We start from the raw sequence: 23,721 nt of genomic DNA, 5'->3' as shown, positions 1-23,721 counted from the left end.
AGAAAAAAAGCCGTGCCTATCAAATTTGGAAATGACAAGATGCTGGGAAGACAACTGGATGACAGACTTCAGACACACAGACTATGACAGGAACAATCAGAAAATGCAAACAAAAATAAAGTAAAATAGAAAACTATAACTCCCTGACCTTGAAGCCCCACACAAATACTGAGTAGGAAAGACATGGCTGAATAATAGCTTGTGTTTTGGTTGGCTATACACTCAAAATAAATCAACAGTTCCCCAAAAAGCTCATCCATTCTTATGGAAGTGCAGACGTTCAGATCTCAAACTCACACAGCCCTCATTTGCCATTGCTGAGCTGCCCTGAGGCCTAAAGGAATCATCAGTTGTGAAAAATTGCAGAACCCTGGTGGAAATAAAGTTACAACCTCAGAAGAGAGTCACAGATTTTCATGAGTATGGATTGTTTTAGATTGCTGTAGTTGCCTTTATAGTATAGACCCTCAGGATGTGTCTGAATTATAAGAGTCTGTCCCAACATTATGGCTCATGTCTTTCAACAAAATGGATGGAGGTGAAAGTAAAATAAGTCCATCAGGATACCTGTTAGTATGGAGTAGTAAGAATTGCCAAATAGCACATTTCTAGGAATGACAATCTTCTGTTTTATAGAAGCCTATTACTTGAATTAGTTTCTAATTATGGATCCACTATTTATAAATCTGATACTTCTAAAACTAGGAAAAATTTAAAGTCCCTTCTAATTATGACAACTATGATTTTATAACAAAGTCACTGAAATCCAAAAGGAATCAAACCTAGGACTCTTCAATTTAACTTGCTTATTATAATCTAGGAGAAGGAAATCTTCATATCTTCAAATAATCCTTAACTCTTTGGGCCAAAAAAAATAGAAAATCAATAAGCATAAGTTACAAAAAAATTCCCAAGGCTAGATGAGAGGGCAGAAAAGTGGTAAATGGCCTTAATATAGGCAAATATTTTGAGAGAATAATAATTTCAGCTCTACTTTTAGAACAATGGCTCAGAACTATAACTAACCATGAAAAGAAGCTTGGGGTGTCATTGTTCTGGTTCTGGTCCCTGCACTGTCACAATGTGCTTCCTCATTCGTATACACCCTTAGCCATGTTTCTGAAGTATATTAGGAATAAAACAGAAAACAAGACATGCTACATCAGCACACCATAAGAAATTCTTGTTTATTTCTACTGACTGGTTGTTTCTGTCTCCAAAAAGCTTAGTGAGGATGCAGGAAGAACTAGCTATTGGGCAAAAGTGCCATACCATATAAAGATTTCATTACATTAAGCCACCTGATCTGAAATGAGTGGAATGAAAACTGCCTTGATCTCACACGGAGCTAAGAAAAAGCATTCACAGGGGCTTCTAATCGGTCCTTCTCTCTTCATTTCACCCAGCAGATCAGGGTAAAAGCTTCAAATAGGGTCTTTTCTCTCTTTCAAAGGAATTTCATGTGGCATATTCAAATGAAAGATTGACAAAGCTTTTGACTCCTTTAATGCATAAGCCAAAGTATACGTAAAGACCATCTCAAGGTAAAACACCTCATCCAGGCAACATGAGCACGAAGGCAAAATTACACCTTTTCCCTACTCCCAAAGTGGTAAATATGCTAGTTTAGAACAATCTTGTTCACTTAACAGCAATACTCCAACACAGTGACCAAAATATACACATCTTGTGATAAAGCTTGCCAATTTGAGCTAATGTAACTATTTTCTGTTTTGACAGGTCACTAAAGAGCCTTGATTCAAATGTTCTTCACAGTAGTCACTCCCACAGGATCACAAACTCTGACAATCTTTATTAAAGTATCAATTGAATCTCCTTTAGGTCAAGTTTCTGTAGAAGGAACCTAGAAAAAGGAACCTAGAGAAAGACTCCTCTTGTTTATAGTTGTCAAAACATGTGGTCATTTTTTAGTAATGGATAATCTCCCAGAGTAAAATATTACAGAACAGAATAAGAAACTCCAAATCCAAATTGTGCATGTGTCTAAAAGGAAATGATGGATTATTTAATAAAATGTACTTAATAAATTCATTAACATTTGGAGCAGAAATTCAGTTAATTAAGTGAATACTCTACCTTACATTATAAATAAATCCCAGGCAGGTTAAGATTTTAAATATAAAACAAAACATTAACTAGAATAAAACACAGGTGATTATTTATTTGCTTTCCAGCAGGGAAGGCTCTGCTAAACCTATGAACATGAGCAGAGGCAAAACATACAAAAACACTGAGAGATCTGACTACATAAAAACATAAGATATCTTTATATCAAGATAAAATAAAGTTGGGGCTAGGGATGTGGCTCAAGCGGTAGCGCACTCGCCTGGCATGCGTGAGGCCCGGGTTCAATCCTCAGCACCACATACCCACAAAGATGTTGTGTCTGCCGAGAACTAAAAAATAAATATTAAAAAATATTTTCTCTCTCTCTCTCCCTCCCTCCCTCCTCCCCCCCCCTCTCTCTCTCTTAAAAAAAAGATAAAATAAAGCAAAAGAGAGTTCTTGCCTAGTATGCACAAGGCCCTGGGTTCAATGTCCAGCACCAAAAAAAAATAAATAAAAGCCAAAAAAAAAAGAAAAAAAGCAAACTTCAAAGTGGTCTTTATATCTGACAAAGAATTAGTATTCAAACTGTACTGAAGTTTCTATATATCAATAAGAATGAATGAACACAACCCAATAGGGAAATAGAAAAAGGATATGAACAGGAAATACACCAAAACAAACAAAAAAAACAATAAACATACACACACATATACAAATGTTCAATTCTATTATTAACAAAAGAAATTACAAATAAAAATTTAAATTAAATAACAACATTTACCTATCAAATTAGCAGAGGTTGTCTTTAAAAATATTCCAGGTTATTGAGGATATTAAAAGAAACATCCTTACACTGCCAGTTGAGGTGGAGGCCAAATAGGCAAAAATACATCAAAAGCCTTAAACATGCTCTTTTTTTGGTCCTGGGGAGTGAAACATTTTACCACTGAGTGGACATTCCAAGCCCCGTTTTAAAAATACTTATTTTGAGACAGGGTCTCCTTAAATTGCTAAGGCTGGCCTAAAACTTGCCATCCTCTGGCCTCAGTCTGCCGTGTAACTGGGATTTAGGACACATGCCACCATATCTGACTATGTTCATACATTTTGACTCAATAATGCCATTTAAAGGAATTGATCCTGAAGAAATAATCATAGATTCATAATAACCTTGTACATGGATATACATCTAAATGTTTTGTACAGGCTCAAAACATTAGAAAAAAACTAAAAGTCCACATCCACCAATAAGGTAATGGTTACTCAAATTATGGCACATACATAATATTATTATTTTGCTGATAATCTTTTTTATATGATGGAATATTATTTAAGTACTAAAAGCCTTTTTTTCAAAGAATATATAATGGCTTAGGAAAATATTCATGATATAAGTTAATGGAAGAAATATAAAATTACTTCAATACAAAAATCACATTCTTAAAAAGAATTTGGAGGGAAATACGCAAATGTAACACACACATGCAACTGGTTATCTCTGGAGGTACTTCTATAGATGCTGAAATGTGTTTACTTTATATTTTTCTGTATTTTCTAACTTTCTACTATCCAAATTTGACACTTTTATATGCAGGAAAATAAATATAAAAGAGGGGTGGGGGAGGCAGATTAATGGGTCTAAGGACAAAGCAAGGACATACTTGCACTAGAAGCTTCCCTGCAAGTGTGGCTCATTAATTGGTTTCCATACTGCTCATTCAACCAGTTCCAGACATATTCATAGAAATATATTTGCACTATGATCACCTGAATAGTTTAGACAAAAGTAGACCAAAGAATGCCTTGCTGAGTGTAGCTATATCACATCTACCATTATTTCCCTGATCAATAGGCCTATGACCTTGTCTATTGAGAAAATTTATTTTGGTCAGGCTGACTTGTTTGACCTTGGTGAACCAGTACTGGGGTTCCTAGAGTTCACCACTCCTTTTTCTGAGTATTTATAAAACATTCTTAATAATCTTCTCTGGAATTTTAACCCCAGATTTGAAATTCCAAGTCCCTAAGTACATATTTATATAAAATCTTAATTTTCTTCCTTCTTTTGGTCTAAAAAAAAATTTATCACTTAACTTCATATCAAATAGAAAAACTTAAAAGTCTCTAGGGTTATTCTTTTTAAAAATATATAAATTCAGTAAAAAGTAAACAAAAGTTCACTTCAAGAGGACAAAAGCCTTATCATAGGATAGAAGGGAAGACAAACCCTTACTAAAGCAATATTATTAGTTCAAGACTGTAATTAAATAATAGGCAAAGTACAAACAGTAACTTGTAAACTGAATTCACAACTCACTTCCACTTATCTGACACAGAATTTGAGTTACAAAAACATTAGCGATCAAGATATGAATGGTGGGCTGGGGATATGGCTCAAGTGGTAGCGCACTCGCCTGGCATGCGTGCGGCCTGGGTTCGATCCTCAGCACCACATACAAAGACGTTGTGACCACCAAATACTAAAAATAAATAAATAAATATTTCTCTCTCTCTCTCTCTCTTTTAAATAAAGATATGAATGGTGTGAATATACTTTATATACAACCAGAGATATGAAAAATTATGCTCTATATGTGTAATATGAATTGTAATGCATTCTGCTGTCATATATAACAAAATAGAATTTTAAAAAGAAGAAAAAAATTAGAGATAATTTTGCATAGTCCCCCCAATTTATATATCAGAAAATTGGGTCCGTAAAATCATTCAGGACCTTAAAGATAAATTCAGAACTAGAAGCCAGAGCTAGAAGCCATACACACAAAATGGGTATAAAAACAGTATTTTTTTACTTTCAGTGACAACAGTAAGGTCAAATTATTCTACTTCTACTTCTCTATTTAAAACAACAAAACAATTACTCTGTTGTATAATATAAGACTATAGCTTTAAATAAAACAATGTCAATATCAGGGTAAAGATTTCAACAAGGAACACATTAAATTAAAGGGAAATTCTAAAAAGCTATAATTACATAAAAAATAATTAATTCTCATTACTATATATTATTCTGCTTCATCAGAAAGAAATGATGTTTTACAGACACCAAAGATCCTAGGATTTTGACTCAAATTATCTAGCAAGGACAAGAAAGCACCTGTCTAAGGAGGTTCATCTAACTACCATGTCCTTGGGCTATATGGAACACTGAAAAGCAAAACACAAACACATATCCAGCTCCAGGGGACAAAACTTGAAAAAAGCTTAACATTTTTTTCTTCTAAGTTTACAACACAGGAAGAGCCTAAAAGGTTATATACCCTTTGGAAAAAGTCTGGCAGTTTCTCAAAAATATTAAGTTACCTTGTGACCCAGCAATTTTACTCCTAGGTATAAATCCAAAAGAATTGAAGACACGTTCACACAAATATTCACATAGGAACATTCATAGCAACAGTATTCACAATAATTGAAAGGTAAAAATAGCCCAAATATCCAACAAAAAAATGGATAAATTGTGGTATAACCACAGAATGGAATATTATTCATCCATTAAAAGGACTGAAGTACTGATACATGCTACAACATGGGTGAACCTTGAGAACACTGCACTAAGTAAAAGAAGCCAGACACAAAAGGTCACATATTGTTTGATTTCATTTATATGAACTGGAAAACAGGGCTGACTTTATGGAAACAGAAGTTTCCTAGGGCTGGGGGAAGGGGAGAAGTTGGTGTAAAATGGGGAGTGACTGGTAATGGGGAAAAGGCTTCCTTTTGGAATGATGAAAATTTCTAAAGTTGGTGGGGGGGAGTATCTCATGAAAATCAAAGTGAGATCCACAGAATAGAGGAAAGGGACCAGAAGATAGGAGGAGGCTGGGAAAGGAAGAAGTATTGGGGAGGAATATTAGCCAAATTATATTGTTATATTGTGTGCATGCAATAATAATGCCACCATTATGTACAACTATAAAAATGTGGAGAGAAAAAAGTTTTGAAAATTGTAATCAACAAGTAATAAATAATGACTGATTAACAATGAAGTTATTTAGAGTCTTTACTATCTGAATGATTTTTTTTTTGTTTTGCTACAAAAAAAGAAAATGTTCTAAAGTCAATTGTGGTATAGTTGCACATCTCTGAAAATTCTAAAAACTGTTGAACTGTACACTTTAAATGGGTATTCACTGTATGGTATGTGAATTACATTTCAATAAGCTGGTTCCCAAAATCTGGGGCCTTATCATTTCCATCAGGTCAGCATTCCTAGCTAAAATTATCTACAGCCAAGCCTTAAACCCTTCCAGCCTACTGAGTGATATGAGTGAGAGATAGTCATCTTCCTGGTTCCTTCTAATCACCTCAGTAATAACATAGTTTGGATTACTCTAGTCTCAAGTCAGTTTGGAAATGAGATGAAAATCAAATCAGGGGACCCAGGAAAGCAAACCAATGTCAACAATAAGCATATGAAAGATGCTGGACATCAGGGAAATGCAATTCAAACCACAATGAGATGCTACTTCACACCCACCAGATGGCTAGAATCAAAAAGACTGACAATAACAAGCTTTGGGGAAGATGTGAAAATTGGAACCCTAACTCACTGCTGGTGTGAATGTGAAACTGTGCCACCTTGGAAAGTAGCCAAGCCATTTTTCTAAAAGTTAAACATAGAATGACCATATGATCCAGCAATTCTACCTTTAGGGATATATATCCAAGAGAAATGTAAACATATATCATGCAAAAAATGGCACATCAATGTTCATAGAGCCATTATTTGAAATAGCCAAAAAGTGGAAACAACCCTACTTTTCATCTATTGATAAACAAAATGTGATAAATATATATAATAGAATATTATGCTTCCCCCTATCTTCTGGTCCCTTTCCTCTATTCTGTGGTGTGGATCTCACTTTGATTTTCTTTTCTTTTTTTTTTTTTTAAAGAGAGAGTGAGAGAGGAGAGAGAGGAGAGAGAGAGAGAATTTTTAATATTTATTTTTTAGTTATTGGCGGACACAACATCTTTGTTGGTATGTGGTGCTGAGGATCGAACCCGGGCCACACGCATGCCAGGCGAGCGCGCTACCGCTTGAGCCACATCCCCAGCCCTCACTTTGATTTTCAAAAGCTTGTTATTGTCAGTCTTTTTGATTCTAGCCACATAAAAAGGTACAAAGTATTCGTAGTAGATGCTACAATACAGAAGAACTGGAAATATTATGCTAAGTAAAGGAAGTTAGTTCCCAAATATGATATACTATATGATTCTTTTATATGAAATATTCAGAATAAACAAATCCATAGAAACAGCAGATTAGTGGTTGACTGGAACCAAGATTGGGAGGAGTAATGATAAAGGGGTGGTGAAGATTATAAAAATCAGTTGCAACAATGGTTGTACAACTTTGTGAACATTCTATAGATCACTAATATATACCTTTAAATAAGTGAATTGCAAGGAAACAAAAAATGATGACAGGGGTACTATAGCTCAGGTAGTACAGCACTTGCCTAGCACGACCAAAGCCCTGGGTGCCATCTCCAGTACTTAAAAATGACAAATATAATTCCATTTCACTTGAAGAAGTGAGAAATGCCTATCTACCGCATTAATATTCTTAAGCCTGCACACATTTGTTAATAAGTCTAGCAAACCCAACTCCCACTTTGTTGCTCCTCCTGGGATTTTCCCAACAGTATCATTCCCTGGTAATCGTCCTAAATTCACTTTCCTTCTGCAGGAAAAAGGGTCTCCCCTGGGGCCTCCAGAAGCCCCTTTACCCCAGGTTACTTCTTCCTTTGGGTCAGGAGTTTGTGGCCATCAAGATTGAATAGCTGAGATTTTGGAGTTGGTTTAACTCCATTTGTTAACAACAGCTTCTGGCACCTGAAAAATCTCAGAGTGGTATCTTTTGCTGTGACCAAATATATCTCGGTAGAGAGAGGGGTTCACAGTTTCCCACTGCAGTAGGAGATATCTCTGGCCTAATGGCAAAAATCCTGAATCCAAAGTTCTCAGGAAATCTGACTTCAAACTTTGATTCTACCCCTTACTTACTATGTGACCCTCAGTAAATTACTCAATCTCTCTCATCCTTACTTTCCTCACCTGCAAAATGGGAAAATACCACCTATCCTGCACATATTTAGGTTATCCTTTAGGGATAATGATGTTATCCTTTAGGGATAACCTAAAGACGAATGCTTACAAAAGTGTCTAGAACATAGATACTTAATTCAGTTCAACAAAATATGTGCCAGGTTCCAGACAAGGTGCTGGGGACACAAAGATGAATACAATACTAACTTGTCTTCCAGTTGTTCACAGTGTAGAAATGCTGTTACCAGGAGTTTATTTTCTTTCTTCCTCATCTTAGCCTTCTTTTACAATGATGGTATAAGTTTCAGAATATTTTTTGCCTTTTCACCTCTGGGCTCTCAAGAGAGATCATGCTGATAGGATAGCAGTAATGTTTACGTGCTTCATTCTCAAACACAGGGAGTTGGGATAGTTACTTAAATGTTGTTAGGGAAAATATTCCTTCTATGCTTTCAAGTTATTGTCAACAGTGATCACTAACTTTCCCAGTTTTTTCTTTTTTTAACTTTTTTTAGTTGTTGATGGACACAATATCTTTATTTTTATTTGTTTTTATGTGGTGCTGAGGATCAAACCCAGTGCCTCACAAGTGCAAGGCAGGCACTCTACTGCTGAGCCACAACCCCAGCCCCTAACTTTCCCAGTTTTCATGGTATAAGTATGCTTATTCAGCACCTTAAAATAAGTTACTGAAAAACTCTAATTCTCTCTCACTCAGTGTACCCCCACCCTATTTGGATTTATATTGCAATTGAAAAGACTGGTCACAAAGTATCACTTCCCAGTTTAGCTACCTTAGTGACCAATTTCTGGCTCACCCTCTTGATTTGGAGATCAGGTTCTATTCTAAAAACCAAAAGACTCTCCAGAAAAATACCAGCACAGTATATATAAGCAGAGGCTGACATATAGTAACTACAGGGGAAATACAGGAGATCTCAAAATGTTATAATAACACCAAGCCCATCCTTCCCTTGATGGAGCAATTCCACAAGTCATAGAAAAATATGTTTTTTTTTTCATTTTAGAATAGATTGGAAGAAACCCTTTGCCAAGCAAGAGCCAGTTGTTTAAATATTTGATTTGAATTTTAAGCAGGATTATACATGCCTAAGAACATCATGCTATTTTTAGCTAATAGGTAGGATTGCTGTGTCCACAACAGTTTGGAGCAATCAGGAGCGAAACTATCAAACGTCATCTCTCACTATGGTACCTTATCATTTTGTTCTTCTCTATTTTAACATTTTAAAAAGCTTCATCATGAAAACACTTGTAAAGCACACATACTAGACACAATACAAAGTTTAAATAAAAAGACATAGTTCCTATGTTTTATTACGGCTTTAATTCACATTAAACAAACCAGATATATGAGAGAAGCTCAAGTTTAGAGCATTCTCAAGTTGCCATCCAGCCCCTAAGTGTCCAAGGAGATACACTAGGAAGCAATTGTCCTAAACCTATCACCCTTCCAGTGCTTGCACTCTTTATGTATTAAAAGGAAAAGGGTAATGAAAGAGTTCTCAAACTATCTGTGGTGACAGAGGCACAACTGTGTGTCACTGAATTGTATATTTAACTGGGGGAATTGTGCAGTATATTTACTTAAAATCTCACTAAAGTCATTTAAAAAGGGAGGAAAATGTTCTTACTCAGTTCTAATTAGTCAAACCTATTTTTTTAAGCTTTCACACTAAAGCTTATCTCGCTAAAGGCTGTTCTGGTTTGGCAATATTGCCTCAGTGCACAGTACCTTTTTCCACATATCTTTCTTTCTGTTGTTGCTTCCCTACTCTCTCTTCTGTTATTTCCCCAATAGTTTCCTATTACTCTTCTAGTGTGAACTAGGTCTTAGGGTCTCTCAGTTGTTATAACCATGTACCAACTGGTGGACTTCAGGATTAAATGAATTGCTGACCCTGGACAACTTCCCCTTCATGACCTTAGGCAAGTCACATCCCGACTGTCCTGTGCTTATTCCAGTCTGCAGGATCAGGGGTTGGACCACATGATCCTTTCCAGCTCTCACATTCTATGTGGAAAAAATCCAAACAATGAACACTTACTTGGCTGATAACATGCAAAGTTGCTGCCATTTTTTCCAATACACATACACTTGGATTATTCAATATTTAAATACCCATCATGATGCAATCCTCCAAAGAACCATATTTAATATATTTATGAAATGATCAACATGGGGTCCTTATTTTTAAAAACAAGCACTTTATCAAAGAAAATTCAGAGCAAATGCTTGATAGTCCCTCTAGACCTGTCTCTGAGGGTCCATTTTCAAATAAAAAAAAAGAAAAAAGCTTTTAAATGCCAGATCCATGTTGAATTTGGCAAACCAAAGAAAGAAATAAGATTGGGATAGCACTGCCTTAACAACAGTGATTCAACTAAAATCCTAAGAGGAAAAAAAGGCCCTATGTATCAAGTGGTAGAAAGACCTGACACAAGATAGCACCTCAACCTCAACTCTCAGAAATATGCTCAGAGAGCAAATGAACACCACAGGAATCCCTCTACCCTGGATAATTTACAACTTTTTATACAAACCAGTTGCATTTCCCCAACAAGTCACAGAAACATGTAGTCACCAGTTTCCAATATACCACCACCAAACAAATTCACAGTATTGTTTCCATGTGCCCAACATCAGAGAGTAAAAGTGAAAGAAACATCAATTTCTCCTACACACACACACACACACACACACACACACACTCAGAACTATGCAAGAGAAACCATTTCCTTTGCAGAAACTAAGTTGTCTAAGTTGTGGGCATGTAATGGATAAATATTAGTTACTAATAAAAATCCAACGGTTAGGGTTAGCTCTCTACTGAGAAGCAAACAGCACACGCATAAATGATGAAAACAATAACCCTAAGGTGTGATCCTTGTCAGTAAGCTGAATGCCAAACATGGAGAGAAATGACTCAAAGTGTCCATTTGCATCCCTCTTTCCCACTACCTCAGACCAACAAGATCTCCTGGTAGTTACCTCCCTACTCGTCTGTGTCCCTATCCAAGAAGTCACGCAAAAGGTAGCAGGCTCTCTCTTTTTTTTCCCCTTCAGGCCCTGGGGGCACTGAACCAGCGTGGGGGAGGGGGCGGAAAGGACAAAGGTGGACACTTTCGAGCCCTCTCAACTTTGTCCCCGGGCTCCCACTGTCTGTCTCTCCCCTTCTCCTCACAGAACTAGAGCACCTGCTAGAGACAGGTCCCCTCCTTCATGTTACTAACCAGATCACAGGGCCTAGGTGTCCAAGGAGCCCAGGCGCTGTACCTCTAAGGGACAAAGGCCAGGCTTACAAAGGGAAGGGGAGGCGAAAGACGGAATGAAACCTTTACTAACAAAAGGAAGGGGGCACTAGAATACCAACCCAATCGCTGGTGTTCCCCGAGGTTAGGTGAAACGTGTGTGGGGGAAGGGGAAGGTTTAGAAAATTCCTCAGGGAAAGAGGGCGCAGCAGCCAGCAGGAAGGAGGATGCAGACACTGAGGCTCTGGGGTGCGAGGGGGGCACAGTTCATGGGTGAGGAGAGGTGATGGCAAAGAGGTGAAGGCCAGACAGGACCCAGTGGACAGAGCAACACCGCGCAGTGCTGCCTGGGGCCAGAGAGGGACCCTCAGGAGGTGCTCAGAAGGGGGCTGGGGGCCCGCGGTGAAAGTATTCGGGGAAGAAGGCAGAGTTGGGGACGAAGTGTTGGAAAAGAGACTGAGAACAGAACCGCAGAGAGGCTGGGGGGGGGGGACTGTGAGGGGGCCTGACCCCCGTCCGCCCCACCTCACCTGGCGCCGGGTCGGAGTCCAGGTCTAGTGCTGAGAAAGAACCAGCTCCAGCCAGTCCCTCCGTCCCGCGCGGGAGACCACGGACACAAAGCGGGGCGCGCGGGAGGAGGGGAGAGAGAATGAGGGAGAAGGAGGGGGAGGGGAAGAAGGAGGAGGAGACGCCTGAGGCGCGCAAGGGGGAGAAGGAGGGGCGCCCGCCGCCCTTCGCCTGGGTCAGGGGGCGGGGCGTGTGCCTGGAGGCCGAGCACGGCCGGCCAATGGTCATCCCGCCGGCCTGAAGGATAGGGCGCGCCTTCTCGCAGCTCACCTCGGCACCAGCACCTGGGCCTCTTCTGGCCTCAGCCAATCAAACGCTTTCATTTGTAATAACTGGCCCCGCCCATTCACCCCAACCAGGGCACTACTTGCTGAGAATACAAAGAAGGCACGCATCCCCAAAGCGAGAGGTGGTCGACTCCCGACGCCCTACCCCAAGGGCGCAGTATCCCCTTTCAGCATGTTTACCGGCCTTCTAGGTGAGGGGAGGGGGTGGAGTCAGAGAAGTTTGGCTCAAGACCCCTTAAGAGATGGGAATTCTTTTTCCCTGTGGGCCTTCTAATCCAGAGCTGCTCTTCTGTTACAGGGCACACAGTTCCCTGTCTTCACCTCTGAGTTCTCCGCCTCCCCTCCCATTTTTCCAGTTGCCCTAATCTCTGTGCTTCAATCCGTAGGCTGCTGCCCACTACTGGCCTTCTGTTGCACTGCATCCCTCATCAGTAGGGTCTGAGCACAGCCTTCAAAGCCTCCCCAACTAACCCCTGTCCAGAAGGAAAAGGAGAGACAAAGAGATTACTGCACTAGGATAGCAGGGACCTGGTCAAGTGGCTCTGTACCACCAATAATTAGCATAAGTGCAAACTCCCCAGCCAAAGCTTCTCTTCCCACCTTCCCTTCTCCTACCTTCAGGTCTGTACTGGGCCACAATGGTGACTGACTGGCCAGCCCGTTTCAGAGCAGCTGCAGCCTGCTCATGAGTTGCATTCCTCAGGTTCACTCCATTTACCTGACCAAAGAGAGGAGTCATGAGCCACTCCAAAAGCAAGAAAGGAAGTCCTCTGTCCTACCAGTTAGAAGGAAATGTCTTTCTCAAAATTCCATCATTGCCCCCTAAATGAAACCTGAAGGACACAACATCTGTAGTGCAATAATTATCTTTGTAGGAGTCTAATGCCAATCAGGGTTAAGATCCAAGATATATTCATTTCCTCCTTAAGGATAAGTCTGGTCTTGGTCCCCTGTCCCTCACTAAGGATATCTATAAAGACAATGTATGTTTTCTCTAGTCCTTAGCTCTTGCCTCATCTCAAGAAGCATTCTTTAAGGAAGCAAGGTCTCCCCTCCTCCCTTTCAGACTGGCACAGCTCCCATCCTCCCACCTCGCCTTTGTCTCACCGATAAGATCCGGTCTCCCCTGCGCAGCTCCCCACTCAGGTCGGCTGGGCCTCCTGCCAGGATGAAGGAGACAAAAATGCCTTCTCCATCCTCTCCTCCTACGATGTTGAAACCTAGGCCTGTAGAGCCTTTGTGTAGGATGATCTTGCGGGGCTCTCTGGTGGGAAAGGAATGGAGACACAATGGAGGTCAGGACAAAAGGAGATAGGAACTGTTGTCCCTGTCAGGGCCAGCCTGGAAAAGGACCCATACATGCTGTAGGGAGTAAGGACTTAGGTCTATATGTATGATGCCCTGTTCCTCCCTTCATCTCCTGAAACCTGCTTGACTGCTCTTTGTTGTCAGATGCCCAGTTTCAGTTCCTCTTCTCTCCTTGTTCTTGAGGCCTTGGCATCAACTTCCCAATGGACAGCTCTCTATCAGGTCAACAAACCCGTACCCTGAACTCTAGAACCCAAATCCCAGAGCCCACTCACCAGTCCTCTTCCTCCCCAGAGCCTCCTATCCTATGGACCCTGTCACAGACCCTGGGCCACAAGAAGAGGAACATGTCAGGGACAGTGGACTCACCCTGAGTTGACTGCACCTACCATCCACAAAATGTGCATACTTACTTCACATCTGCCCCTCTGCCATCTCAAATTTCCACCCACCAACCATGACCCTTCCTACCTTCCCCAAGAACATATTTAATAAACCACTAGGTACCCCTAATAGGTGATGTGGGAGACAGAGATGAAGAAATCCCAGGTTCTCAAATGATGCTTAGGGATCATGAAGAAAGGGGATAAGCACATGAAAAATGTGACTAAAACTAATCATATCCGTGGAACCCCTTTCTAAATGGTCACAGTGTGATCAGGTGAGAGCAAACTTCCACACATATACTCACGTACAACCCGACTCTCAGCACATTTCCAGGCCCACTTATTACTAGCATCTTTCCTCAGAGAAGCCCTGAGTCCCAAATGAGGGTCCCCCTTTCTCGGTCCCAGTCTCAGATGTGAGGCTCCCTCCCTGAGTCCCCGATGCTCTGGTTCCCAACCTTCCACTCCTACCTGGCATCCCCTCCAGGCCGCAGGGAGCGGAGCGGCCAGGCCCACCTCTGCGAAGCCCTCCTCCAGGCCGAAGCTGAGGCCGAGCCCAAGCCCAGGGCCAAGCCGGAGCCTGAGAACTTGCGGGCCCTCTCCATGGCTCCTCTGGCTCTCCCCCTGTCTGCCTACCCTTCCGGCTCCACCGCAGTCTGCCCAGCAGCCTACCAGGCCCCACCCCGCAAACCTGTCCCCCGGAATCCCGGCTGGCCTGACCAGTTCCACCGCGGGGCTCAGCCGCCGCCGCCACGGTGGGGCGGGGCCGTTCCCCGTGAGGCCACCCGGACTGCTGGCCTCTCAGAATCCCCCCAACCCCACTGGCTGAACTGCTTTCTTCAATAATTTGGAGTGGCTGGAACACGGTGGGGGGGGCGGGGGTGCAAACTATCTCAAGGCAGGAAAACCCACAGCCCCCACCTCCTCAGCCCCTAAACGCTCCACCCTACCCTTTATCTGCACTTTCGGATCGGGGCCACTCGGTCGGCGCTCCCCCTGATGGTAGAACTTGTCTTTGCAGCCACCTCTGTTCCTCTCTAGGTCAGAGAGGGGCCCCCTGCCAAGACGTCACAGCTAGGGGCAATGAGGACTGGATACTCTTCTTTGCAAGAGGCCTGTCGCAGGCCAGAAATGATTCCTCTCCAACCCCCTTCCATGGGCCAGATGAATGGGGCGAGGGTCTTACCTGGTGAAGTCCTCCTCGGCCAGCATGTGCCTGGGGATAGGAGAGTAGCGAGTGGGGGGGACCTGAGGAGGAGCCGGGTAGCTGACCTTGCTCTCCACCGCCCCGAGATAACCCAGGCTGGAATTATGGCTTATGTGGTTGTCAGCCAAGGCGGTAAAAGCTGGGGTCAAGAAAGGGAGAGAAAAGTTCAGGATTGTTCCAGGCAGGTACCTACCCCAACCCCCTTCCAAGGAATTTCCCTCACACCCCTTCTCAGGTCTCTAGGAAGAGATGCTGATTCCTTAGGCACCCCCCTCCCTTGGCCATCCACCCCCTAGGGTTCCTCCTCCACAGTCCCTTTCTAAATCCTGGGCTCACTCCTGTAACTCTTAGAAAGAGCTGAAGTCAAGGCAGTCTACAAAGAAAGGCCTGACTAGAGGTGTGACTAATAATAATCCCTCACATCTCTGTAGCCTAATACAGTTTTCTAAGGGCTTTCTCTTCCATGATCTCATTTGATCCTTGCACCAGTCCTATGAGGAAGGCAGCACATATATCATTAGCTTTTTGCCAAAGAGGAAAGTAAAGACAGGTGAAAAGGACTTGTCCAAGGGCACCCAGCTCCAAGGGATAGAGCTGGGATCTGGACTCAGTTCTGAGCACTATCTCCTGCACTTCCTCTTTTTTTAAAAAAAATATTTTTTTAGTTGTCGTTGGACACAATATCTTTATTTTATTTGTTTACTTTTAATGTGGTGCTGAGGATCAAACCCAGGGCCTCACACATGCTACACGAGCATTCTACCGCTGAGCCACAATCCCAGCCCCCCCACTTCCTCTCTTCACAAGGGACACAAACAACTTCCCCTCCCCAAACCCAGGAGCACAGCCTGAGGCCAGGGACAGGAGCCAGAGAGTACGTACTGCTGGCGTAGTCAGGGGGAGCGTACATGTCGTTGAGGTGGAGACTGCCTGGCTTAGCCACTTTCAGATAGACCATATCAGATGTATTCTTCAGTGAGGCCACAGCTTCCTCGTGCCTCACATCCTGTAGATTGGTGTTGTTCACCTAGAAAGGGAGAAGCCTCAGCCTGGGAATTGGGAGAAAGGAAGGCCTCTCTCTAGGCTCCGGAGGGGTGCCCTTGCAATGAAATTCAATGGTGTGCTAACAGAGGTCCAAGTATAGTGCTGTGAGGACACAAGACAAGCAGGGGGAAGGGAAAGAGCAGGTGAGGGAGCCTCTGACACAGAGAGAACTAGGGACTTGGTATGAGAAGATATTCTTGAAGTACCCCAAGATGCCTCATCCCCAGTGAGGTTTAGGTGGAATGACAGGGTGCTAGAGCTCCTCCTCCCCACCCTACCATTTGGGCATCCCCATGAAGCCTGTCTCACCGCCAGCAGCCGGTCCCCAATCTGTAGGCGTCCATCCTTCTGAGCAGCTCCCCCCTCAATGATCTTGGTGATGTAGATGCTGTTGTCTCCCGGGATGTGCTGGTTGCCAATGCCCCCAGCAATGCTGAAACCCAGGCCTGGGAGATAGTCAGCAGGGAGTGAGAGAGGGTCACAGAGCAGGTTAGAGTGTTTGGTCAATCCCAAAGCTAATTCCCTTCCTCCAGCCAACCCACTGGCCCCTCAGGAGCACCCCCCAGGAATCCCAAACACTAGGCTGCCATCCCAAGGTCAGTAAGGGTGAGACCTGAGGTCAAGAAAGAAAGCTATGAGCTGGAACTGGAGGAGTCACACAAGGAGTAAGGCCATTCCCTTCCATTCCCCATGGGGCCAGTCAAGACCTGGGGCCGGGGCTCTGGCTAGAGCACAGGAACCCAGAGGGCCGCACCTTTGGGCCCTTTGAGCAAGTTGACCTCCATGATGGTCTCGGGTGGGGGCTGTCGCCTCCGCACCACCAACCGCACCACAGGACCTGCCTCCTTCAACGCCTCCACGGCCCGGCTGTGCACCACCTCCGACACGTCCACCTCATTCACCCGCAGAACACAGTCATTCACCCTGCGGGGGAAGCCCGAGAGGCATGACACTGTGCCACAGCCCCTCCACCCCCTCTCCCACATCCTTCCCCTCCTGCCCCCTCCTCTTCCTCCTCCTCCATCCTCTCCCTCTCCCCATATCAGATCTAATGGAAGGGTCATCCTGCCAGGCTGGCCCTCCTCCCTTCCTCTCCATCCCACCCCTGACACCCACAATTCTGCTTCCAGTATCTCTCACCCTAGCCTTCCATCCATGGCAGCTGCTCCACCAGGGATGATCTTGGTAATAAAGATTCCAGGGTCATCAGGGACATGGGGGTTGTCGATGCCACCTGCAATACTGAAGCCCAGGCCAGAGTTGCCCTGTGGAAGGGGGTGGAAGGGCACATTATATTCACTGTGAGGGCACAAAGGAAGGTTCTAGGCAGCACCCCCCCCTTTAGACCCAGAGAAAATTTTCCAGGCCCCCTGGTAGGCTGGTGGACATTTGTCAGAAACTCAGCAGGCTCCCAGCCTGTGCTGACCATTCTGGCAGGGAGGCCTCAGCAAACCCATCCCCTCCCCAATTCCCCAGGCCTCAGCGAGCAAGGTCAATTAATATTTGTTAGGGAGTTGATTGATTGATGCAGTGAAGTGGCTCTGAAGGCTGCTGTTTCCCTGTCCTCTCAGTGCAGGTTCCTCATGAGTGTTGAAACTGGTGTTCAAGGTCCTCCCCTCTTTTGACTTCAGCCCTCTCCTCCCCTTTCATCCTCTTCCCACAGGCAGACTCACCCGTTCGAGTACTATCTCCTCATATTTGAACATGCCATCACTGCCATTCACCTAGGGGAAGACACAGGCAGCTCGCTCAGTGCCTCTTGCCCTCCCAGTCATCAGCCCTTTGGTCAACCTGCCTCCTCCCCTCCCCCACTCCCACAGAGTAGAGGGCCCACATACATCCCAGGTCACCTCTAGGCCACAGATGGGGACAGGCTGACCCCAAGGGGGCCACTCCCCTCCCCTTACATCCAACCATATCAGGCCAAACCCAGCTGCTTACTTAGCTCAGATCAATTGTCTGGGACTGAGCCAGTCAGTGGTGCACTCACCAAGAGGCTGGGCTCCAGGGCCTCAGGGTTCACTAGGAGGGGTGCAGGGCTGGCCTAAGGGGGGTGGCAGAAATGGAGCGTGGGGGGCAAATTGCACCACACCCTGCTCCATAGGGGGTACCCAGAGGTCTGGCCAGAGAACCCCTCCCCTTCTGAACATAGCTCCCCCTGACTTGTGGACCATAGAGTCCTACCATGTAAGAAAGCAGACAACATCTTATCTAACCCCCTCATGTGACAGATGGTGACATCCAAGAGAGGATGTGGAATGTGCCTAAGGGCACAATGGGAGTTAGTGGTAGAGCAGGTCCTAGAACCTGGATATCCAGGTGCTCTTTGGATTAAAGCAAGCTGTCAAGGCCATCATCCCCTTTCTCCAGAAGAACTCATGGGAAAAAAGGAAAGTTGTCCCCTTCAGAGTACCTTATGAACCCTTACTCTACACCATCTTCAGGGGCTCCAACAACCCAATTCCCCAGGACTGGACAAAAGTCAAAGTCCTAATCCATTTTCTACCAAGGGACTGTTGATTCTTTGTATGTTCCAGCAGAAATGGCCAGGGTGGGATCTAGTCAGGATTCAGAGGCAAAGCCAGGGCTGGACAGGAACAGAGTAGACACTGTTCTTCATGAGGTGAGGGATAACATGGTGACCCACAGACTGATTACCAGCAGAATTCCGTGGTCTTCAATACACAATAGCCATGGAGAGGCAATGGAAGGGGTCAGAAATGCAGGGTTGATTTGACCAACCCACAGAGATGGCCTCCCAGACAGGACTTATATGTGGCCACTTTTCAAGTGGAAATCTGATTCTGGACAAACAAGTAGCACCTGCTCCCTGGTTCCCAATCTCATCTGCAAGAATGAAGAAGTTCTCTTGCCTCTCTCCCCAGGCAATCTGGCACCTCCCCCCATCTTTTGTTGGCTATGTTGTCCCTTTCCTAATCCCTAGCTTCCACTCCAGAAGAGAGCTAGAAAACCAGAGTGGGGGCTCCTTTGAGCACCCTGCTGTGCTTCCCCTTCCTACCTCCACCCCCTGCAGCTTTAGTTTCAAGCAGACAGGGGGGAGAGAGAGAGAGGCTAGTCATGCCTCCGCCCTTTGGGGATATGGCTCCCAAGACTTCATGCCCTGCAGCCCTGGAAGGAGATTAGAGGTCTCCAGCTACAGCTTCACCCTGTTCCTGATCCCAGGAGGAAGAACGGATGGTATGTTCAGAGACCCAGAACCAACACAGCTGCTTGAAGTACCATGCAACAGACACACAAGCAAAAGGACACCCATTTGGTTCTTGTATGCATCTGGTGTACCATGTGTGCCCACATGTGACAAGCCATGCCTCAAACCCAGTTCAAGTGGTACCCAGAGACTTCCACTTCCCATTGGTCTACCCTCTAGTCCCCACTCCACCCTCACTCAGGGACCTTGCTTCCAGGGCCAAGGAGTCATCCAGGGATCAGCTCCAGGAAAGACATCTTAGCCAACTGGTATAGCCCTGGGATTGGTACCTGTCTTCAGCTGGGCAGGACAAGTATAAGAAAGTGTTTGCAATGGAAGGGCCAAATGACAGAGGGGCAAAGGAAAGAAGGGGACTTGCTGGAGAGGGCAAGGGGCAAAGTCAAGGGGTTGAGGCAAGGGATACAGGAAACAGTAAGTATGGACAGACAGAAGGCCAGAACTGAGGATTCCTCTCTCCAGGAAGTCCCCACCTTTGCTTCTGAGCGAGAGCACATCCTATCCCCAGAGGAAGACAGAGGCAGCCAGAACAGGTCACCAGCTTGGGGCAGTCAGCACCTGCCCTCAACAGCAAAGCCTCCTCCTCCTCTCTCCCCACCCTAGGGGCTGCAGAGCCGAATAGCCAGACAGGCCTTCCGCCATGCATGCCAGGGACCTGGCTCTGCCGGCCCAGCCTCCATTTTGCTGCTTCTCCCACAGATGCTCCTTCCATTTTCTAAGCTGGCAGTTTAGTCTGGGAGTGGAAGCCGGAGTTGTGCCCAGCACCCAGAGGCTCCCAAGCTGTGCCAAGTCAGGACTGGGGGGCTAAGTTCTCCCACATCTGGAGCTGCCCAAGGGGGACATGCCCTACTGGGGCCAGTCCCTGCACCAGGGCAGCTGCCCCTTGCTTGGCTCCAGGCACCATGCCTGCTCTGGAGCGAGAAAGCTTGCTTCACCTCCCCCCCCCAACCCCCAGCACACACACTTCAGAGCTGCTTGGACAAAAGAGTCTGTCCTTCTCAGCAGCCTCTCAGCCTTGCTTGGGACGTGTCTCTCGCCTCCTCCCCCTCCCCTCCCTTGCCTGTCAAGCGCTGCTCACCAGGGACAACACACACACAGACACACACACAGGCACACACACACACACATACACACACACACACACACACACACACGGGTACACACTCTGGCAGCCACATGCTCACACACATATACATGTAACCACACACACATGGGCAAACCCAGCTATCCCTGCAGCCTCATCTATAGAGACACCTCCACATTCAGAGAGACATCCCCACACGTCCATGTGCACATTCACACACAAAGGGACTGGGACTGAGAGGACTCATGGCATCGAGGGATGAAGCTCAGCAAGGCGGGCACATGGGCTTCTCTACATAAGACTCACAGGCGCTCTATTGCCTTCCTCCACATACCCCAACATACATACACACACACACATATGTCCCCCCTACGCAGAGTACCGTGCCCCCTCCTCCCCTCCTGTGGAGACACACACAACCCCCGCAGAACCTCCCGCCCCCTGCCAGACACAGAGACACTGCCAAACCCCCGCACTGAGACAAACCCAATTCCCCCACACAGGAAAATGTGCCCCTCCGCCATACCTTCACCCCTTGACACACACAGCTCCTCCCAATCCCCTCCGAATGGAGACCCCCTGAACACACACACACAGAGAACCGCACGTTCCCAACCACCTCTCTTTGCCCAGCTGCAATGCTAAGGCTCGGGGATCCACAGGCTTGGAGCCCCAGCAATCCCTGCTGCACCCCAGGCCTCTAAGGCACCCACTTTCCAGCCCTCCTGGATTGCCCCACCAGCGCCCCCCACCTCCGCTGGTCCATACCTGCTCATACCAGTCCCGGTTGGTACAGGTGCATTCAGGCCACCAGCTGGGGCCACTGCCGTTGAGTTTGGGGGTGCTCTTGCCTGGAACTGGCTTAGGGGGCACTGGCCCTACATCCCGGCCGGTGGGGATGAGCTTGGCCTTGGTGCGAGGAGTGGGGGTGGCCCCTGCCTGTGAGGGCAGGGTCTGCGAGCTGTAGCCCCCATAACTGGAGCTGGCCCCATTACCCCCACCTGGCCCATAGGGGTCGGGCACCTGCCAATCCCCGTAGCCAGGAGGTTCGAGGCGCCGCAGGGCGGCCAGGCGGGTCACTTCATAGCACTCGGGGCACTTACAGCAGTGCTGGTGCTTGTGCATGGCACTGCCCCCCGCAGCTCGGACCCCCCAGCCCACGCCAGTTTCCACGCCGCCGCCGCCGGGCTCCCGGGCACACTCACACTGCTCGGACCAGGAAGGGGGGGGCACCCGTGGGGGCGCCCGGGCAGAGCGGGGCCTGGGGCCGGGAGGGCGTCCGGGGGCCTCTGCCCCCACGCTGCCCCGCACCCATGGCTCCCCCTCCAGCACTGGTGGCTCCGTGTCGCCCGTCGTGGCTTCTGGGCCAAGGCCCAGCGGCAAAGAAGAAGCGGGAGCCCAAGCAGAGACTGGGTGCAACGAGGACCGCTTCTGCTCTGGTCCCCAGGATGGATCTGAGTGGAGTCAAGAGCATCTCTCCCTGGCTCCCTTCTCAGTTGATTCCAGCCAATCAGGGCGCAGAGTCAGGCAGCGGCAGCGGCAGGAATGCTAAACAGCAGCTCCTTAAAGGAACAGAGGCAGCAGCGTCCCCAGGCTCAGCCCCAGCTCCTCGGATCTCTGGGGTACTGTCCCCCTAGTGTAGGAGCAGAGGACTTGGACCAAAGGAAAGCTCGAGCGCGCGATCTCATCCCCCTATGTCCCCAATTTTAGCCCGTTCCCCTTCCACTCCGCCCCACCCCACCTCCAAGAGGGAGTTGCACAGAGATGCTCAATGGGTCCCCAGGCTTGCTCTGATCTGGGGCCACCAGAAGTAAAGACTTGAGGGAGCAGAACTGACCGAAAGGACGTTGGAACAGAGTGAGAAAAGTGCTCTTTCCTACAGGGGACAAGCATATAAGGTAGCATATGAGGCCTGCTCTCCTGTCAATACCTCTTCCTCAGGACTATTGTTCTCTCATCCTCTAGGCCCTGAAATGACTGTGAACCTCACACTTGACCTTCTTACATCACCACTGAGGGACTCAATCCTAGAACAGGCAGTAGTAGAAAACTCCAAGCACTTGTCCTTGGTCCACATACTCCTGTCCCTCCATTCCATTCTGCCATGGTTATGATGGGGGAAGGAGCTTCTGGATTCTAAGAGGAAAGAGTCCAGGATAGGAGAAAAGGTAAGAGACCTGAAGTGAGAGAAGTCATTCTGCGGGTCCAGAGAAGAACTTGAGAATACCCATCCAAAAGACATCTCCTTTGCCTCTCATGGCTCATGCAGCCTGTTGGGGGATGGGAGGAGGGTAAGAAAGCAGGAAGACTGTCTCTTGTTGTTCTGCTTTTGTCTTTAGCTTACAATGATTGAGACTTTACGAAATCTTAAGTGCTTTATGTGCAAACCAAAATCCTACCAAGGTAGTAACATTATTACCTTGATTTTTCCGACAAGAAACTGAGGACCAGAGATGTTAACAAAGCTAGATAACAGAGCTGAAAATAACAGAATCAGGATGTAAATCCTTGCCATCTGACTCCAGGGGCTATGCTCTGAACCATTCTAGTATAATGGATCTATTCTAAGTTCTGCTGCAAAGCCTAGGTCTCACTTCAATTCAACAAACATTCATAGAGCCACCTACTTTGGACAACACCTTGATGTACATGCTAGAGTTACAGAGATTCCTCCTTAATTCAACAAATATCCATGCCACTAATCTAGGATTTGAAGATATACTTGCAAACAGAACAGAACAAAACAAACAAATCCCTGCCCTTGGGGAGTTTACATTCTCATGAGGAGACACAGACAAAAGTAAACACAATAAAAAAGTGAATGGTATAATGCATGTGGTGATAAGTGCCATAGATAAAAGAAAAAGTAGAGCTGGGCACAGTGTAATACACCTGTAATCCCAGCAGCTCCAGGAGCCTGAAACAGGAGGATCTAAAGTTCAAAGCCAGCCTCAGCAATGGCCAGACACTAAGCAACTCAATGGGACCCTGTCTCTAAATAAAATACAAATTAGTGCTGGGGATGTGGGTAAAATGGATCCATGGATTGGGAATGCTAGGGGAAGACTCCAAATTGGGATTTTTTTTTCTTTGAGCTATTCATCCCCACATTTTAATATGAAAATTTACAAATAAACATAAAAATTAAAAGAATTTTACCGACCACCTGGATTTCCAGAAAGATTTTACTATGTATG

At 45.8% G+C, this 23,721-nt stretch overlaps 1 protein-coding gene across 6 annotated transcripts in view; it reads right to left on the bottom strand.

The window, feature by feature from the left end:
* Dlg3 (discs large MAGUK scaffold protein 3) overlaps nucleotides 1–21,649 on the bottom strand; it is a 53,550-nt gene extending 31,901 nt beyond the window's left edge. For 2 of the 6 annotated variants that reach the window (XM_026399968.1, XM_026399969.1), the window contains exons 1-10: nucleotides 21,293–21,649; nucleotides 18,205–18,258; nucleotides 17,888–17,938; nucleotides 17,355–17,479; nucleotides 16,969–17,138; nucleotides 16,524–16,660; nucleotides 16,053–16,197; nucleotides 15,150–15,309; nucleotides 13,377–13,533; nucleotides 12,885–12,987 (exon numbers count right to left, since the gene is read on the bottom strand). In XM_026399968.1, coding sequence (XP_026255753.1) covers nucleotides 12,885–12,987; nucleotides 13,377–13,533; nucleotides 15,150–15,309; nucleotides 16,053–16,197; nucleotides 16,524–16,660; nucleotides 16,969–17,138; nucleotides 17,355–17,479; nucleotides 17,888–17,938; nucleotides 18,205–18,258; nucleotides 21,293–21,649 — 1,459 coding nt within the window. Of the gene's footprint in view, nucleotides 1–12,884; nucleotides 12,988–13,376; nucleotides 13,534–14,434; nucleotides 14,642–15,149; nucleotides 15,310–16,052; nucleotides 16,198–16,523; nucleotides 16,661–16,968; nucleotides 17,139–17,354; nucleotides 17,480–17,887; nucleotides 17,939–18,204; nucleotides 18,259–21,292 lie in introns of those variants that run through there. The other 4 variants (XM_077793547.1, XM_026399970.2, XM_077793548.1 and 1 more) reach the window with 3 other exon arrangements.
* Between the last annotated feature and the right edge of the window lie 2,072 nt (nucleotides 21,650–23,721).

Source organism: Urocitellus parryii, chromosome X, assembly GCF_045843805.1.
Source record: "Urocitellus parryii isolate mUroPar1 chromosome X, mUroPar1.hap1, whole genome shotgun sequence".
NCBI classification, from domain to species: domain Eukaryota; kingdom Metazoa; phylum Chordata; class Mammalia; order Rodentia; family Sciuridae; genus Urocitellus; species Urocitellus parryii.
The sequence above is the reverse complement of the archived record's forward strand: the minus strand, read 5'-3'. Positions and strand labels throughout refer to the sequence as shown.